The 3,478-nt window shown below is 35.7% G+C and overlaps 2 protein-coding genes across 2 annotated transcripts; one reads left to right on the top strand and one right to left on the bottom strand.

Moving 5' to 3' along the window:
* Nucleotides 1–621: 621 nt before the first annotated feature.
* LOC139781031 (transmembrane protein 186-like) lies at nucleotides 622–1,899 on the top strand. Its single transcript, XM_071719832.1, has 2 exons — nucleotides 622–1,449; nucleotides 1,530–1,899. Exons 1-2 carry the CDS (start codon nucleotides 1,122–1,124, stop codon nucleotides 1,832–1,834), a joined length of 633 nt encoding a protein of 210 aa, XP_071575933.1. The 5' UTR covers nucleotides 622–1,121; the 3' UTR covers nucleotides 1,835–1,899.
* Mrps7 (mitochondrial ribosomal protein S7) lies at nucleotides 1,887–3,099 on the bottom strand. Its single transcript, XM_071719831.1, has 5 exons — nucleotides 2,943–3,099; nucleotides 2,626–2,811; nucleotides 2,320–2,554; nucleotides 2,117–2,254; nucleotides 1,887–2,015 (listed from the first exon to the last, which is right to left on the bottom strand). Exons 1-5 carry the CDS (start codon nucleotides 3,005–3,007, stop codon nucleotides 1,935–1,937), a joined length of 705 nt encoding a protein of 234 aa, XP_071575932.1. The 5' UTR covers nucleotides 3,008–3,099; the 3' UTR covers nucleotides 1,887–1,934.
* Between the last annotated feature and the right edge of the window lie 379 nt (nucleotides 3,100–3,478).

Below are 3,478 nucleotides of genomic sequence, written 5' to 3'. Positions count from 1 at the left end.
TCTGACAGATTGACCGATCAGCCAATCGCCAATGGCGCAGCGAGCTTTCCTTTATGGAAAAAGAAATTCAATGCAAATGTATTTATTATGCTTGTTGCATGCTAAAATGAAATAGATGTATCGTCAGATGCTAAAGAGAAAAAAGACGAGGGCTGATACAGGTACATCAGAAAAAGAATTTAATTGTATTATTGTATATAATAAAGAAAAAACTTACACGCTGCACCACAGATAGTTCCGTTTCGTTTGTATCTTCTTCATTTAGTTTTTCGCTTTTCCATTCTCTCGAAAGTATCACCGATGAGATTAAAGATAATCCTCGAATTATCGTGATCAATGAAATTTTATTCTGGTGGCCTGGAGCAGCCTGGAGCAGCCTGGAGCAGCCTGGAGATAATTGAAGAGTATCGGTATTATCGACTATCGATGTCAATTTTATATATAAAGATACAAATGTTAGATTCATGATTTGGTATTTTTTTACAGTTGTCACTCGTATGTATGGGTAATTAAACCTGGATGACAGCAATAGAATTGCAGTTTTAAGTATAAAAAGAAAATAAAAATGACTTGAAAAAGGAATAATTTGAATAACCCCCTAAACCCCCGCAATGGCATTCCGCACCACACGATCATACTACACGTCTGCTCCTTATAGCTGCACTTTCCGTACTTTCTTGCAGTCCTCGTCTTTTCGCTTCTTTCTCGAATATACGAATGCTCATTTCATTTCGAATGAAGGGAACGTAATGTGATAATAAATAAATAAAAGAATAAATTTCATGATTATTGTTGCACGGAAACGCTCGATCTTTCTCTAATCTCGTTTCGTACATAACCTCTTTATTGGTGATTACTACTTTGATAAAGAAAGTGTACTCGAGCCAATAAAGAAGAAAAACTTAAATGGAACATAATATACAACTTTGTTAAGAAGACACGAAGAATAATCTAAAAGACTAGCTATATGTATTTACAGTGGATACAATAAAATGGGTTCAATATAATTTAAAATGGAAGACTGAAGGTGCTTCGGTCCTCAACTGGAGAGGCATTTCAAAAGAAAGGATTGCTATTATTGCAATTTCGTTCGCGTATAGTTTATTATGACATAACGCCCAATGTATCCTCGACTCTTGTTGAACCTTTACAAACGATCTTTATATCGTGCCTCGAGCAGCATTAGACTCAATTCACTGAATATTAAAACATTGAGTCATGCCGCAACGAAAAAGAAAAGCGAAGAAAAGCAACAGGCGGAAGTTGTCTCCGCGAGGTTCCCCGATTATAAAATAATCTACATATTTCCTTTTGTCAAGCAAGTTTGCGGTATAAACGTTGTAAAACGTCGGCTTACTATATTCGCTGGAGCAGCCACGCCTGTGATCATTGGACTTCATCTGGCCGGTATCTTGCCTCTCGACTTGACTGTCGTGACAATAACAACTGGTAAAATTCTTGTAAACTTACTTTAGATTTCTCTCAAACGGATTACGATTCCTATAGACATTTTCTGTTTTCGTCCGCAGGAGCTATAATGACACTATGGTTGCATACCCTTGGACTTTTCTGCAACAACCTTGTAGGATACGTATACTTGAAACTGGATGAAAAGAAAGTGATATTATCTTACATCGACTATTGGGGGAAGAGGATAGACTTGGAAACGCCTCTCGACGAGATCTTTCCCATGTCAGATAATCCGATCAGCATCACCGATTCTCTATACAGAAAAATAGTGTTTGCCTCGCAAAAGCCGAACTTAAAGATAAATATGAAGTTTGGACGGATAGTCGACGTTGAAAATTTTAGATGCGTTCTGGGAATGGTTTAACAGTTTTGTTGAACTTGTATAAGATACTTCTATATATATATATAAAGTGTCATTACGTTTCAGAATTATTTTATTTATGTATACGTAGAACCTATCTTAACTACATCCACCTGAAGTGCGCGTAAGCCCGATTAGCTTGGCATTTCTTGTTCAATTCTTGCTTCCATTTAACCGCACGACCCTGAGACAATAGAAATATCATTGTAATACATGTATCTCGTGTATAGTATGTGTATTGAGATAGAAGCAATTATATATTTCTATTAGAAGATGCTTACGAACCTGATTCTGAGAAGCTGCTATTAGTTCTTTGGCTAGTACACGATAAAATCTCTCTTCGTCGTCTTTCTCCTTCGCAGCCTGTATTAACCACAACATGGACTTGTGCTGTGCCATCACAGGTGCAATTGGAATAGGAACCTGAAAAGATCCATTTTTTAACCTTGTCCGCAGCTACATAATTAACACAGTTAATAATGTATTACCGGATACGTGATTCCTCCTCTTCTAAAATTCTTTAATTGTAGAATTGGTATGCAATTATCAACAGCACGGTGAAAAACTGCAAACGGATCCAATTCAATATTTTCTTTCGCCTCGCTCGTCGTTGCCTTGTGATAGCGCTCCAATTGCAATCTTTTGACACTCTCGAAAGTATTAGTTACCAATGCTGTCGCCAATTTTCTATTTCCGTTCTTCATGAGGGTATTAATAAATTTCCTGAACACAATTGGGTAAGTTAGGAGATGGCACGACAATCTGTATTAAAGAAAATTGGAACAGTTTCTCACAGCACTCTTTTGTCATAAAATTCAGAGCAAGTGTCCATGACTAGTGCTGGTTTCACTTGCTCGTGCACTATCTTTTTCGCTTCATCGCTTTGAAACAGAGCCTCTTGATCTTCTTTCCTGGGTATCGGTTGAATATAATGTGGCGGAAAGACGCTGTATCCTCTTTTAAGACTGGTCAAGTAATATCTGAAATCATTCAATAAATGTATGAAAATTGTATAGGACAGCAATCGTGGAATATGTTGAAGAAAATTGTTGGAAAAAGAGATTATTAGAAAGAGGAATTACGGTTTATAGTAATTTTTTCACCATTGTACCTTGCCAATCCATAATTGTTTAATGAACTCACAGCCGAGGCGACAAATAAACGCAAATTAGCCATTCTTCTAATCGTGACGGTTCATAACAATCTCACGTTCACCGTACTCCTGTACTCTTCACCTACACTCGCTACACTTCGTTACACTACTCTATATTCTTTACGGCCCAAAGTCTGCGATTGGAGATTTGCGGCTGGCGGACTGAAGATAAGAATTTGACCAATCAAATAATTTTAATCTTAATCCATTTTAATTGTGTTTCTGATTGAATTCTAAAATCTAATTTTTTTTAAGAAATACGAGTCTAGAGAAATTTTTAAGAAAAATATAAAAATTTACATCTTTGCAGAATTATTAAGAAGAAAATAATAGTGTTTGTTCTAATTTTTATTTCGCATAATCTTTAATCGCCAATGCAAATAAATTAGAATAGAATTAAAGTTATTTTTCATTCTTTTATGCAATTAATTTTTTAACAATTCTTCAAAGATGTAAATTGTTATATGTTTCTCTCATAAAATTCCTCTAAATTT

This window comes from Temnothorax nylanderi, unplaced genomic scaffold (genome assembly GCF_030848795.1).
Source record: "Temnothorax nylanderi isolate EJ_2023f unplaced genomic scaffold, tnyl_v1.0 TNYL_tig0311_pilon, whole genome shotgun sequence".
Taxonomy (NCBI): Eukaryota; Metazoa; Arthropoda; class Insecta; order Hymenoptera; family Formicidae; genus Temnothorax; species Temnothorax nylanderi.
This window is presented reverse-complemented; position numbering and strand designations above follow the sequence as displayed.

What these genes read in the sequence shown, in the direction of transcription:
- LOC139781031 (XM_071719832.1), top strand. Translation starts at nt 1,122, where the DNA reads ATGTATCCTCGACTCTTGTTGAACCTTTACAAACGATCTTTATATCGT. An exon ending in TGTCGTGACAATAACAACTG is followed by an intron (nt 1,450 to 1,529) that starts GTAAAATTCTTG and finishes TTTCGTCCGCAG; the next exon opens with GAGCTATAATGACACTATGG.
- Mrps7 (XM_071719831.1), bottom strand. Translation starts at nt 3,007, where the DNA reads ATGGCTAATTTGCGTTTATTTGTCGCCTCGGCTGTGAGTTCATTAAAC. An exon ending in TTTTATGACAAAAGAGTGCT is followed by an intron (nt 2,555 to 2,625) that starts GTGAGAAACTGT and finishes AATTGTGTTCAG; the next exon opens with GAAATTTATTAATACCCTCA. An exon ending in GAGGAGGAATCACGTATCCG is followed by an intron (nt 2,255 to 2,319) that starts GTAATACATTAT and finishes GGATCTTTTCAG; the next exon opens with GTTCCTATTCCAATTGCACC.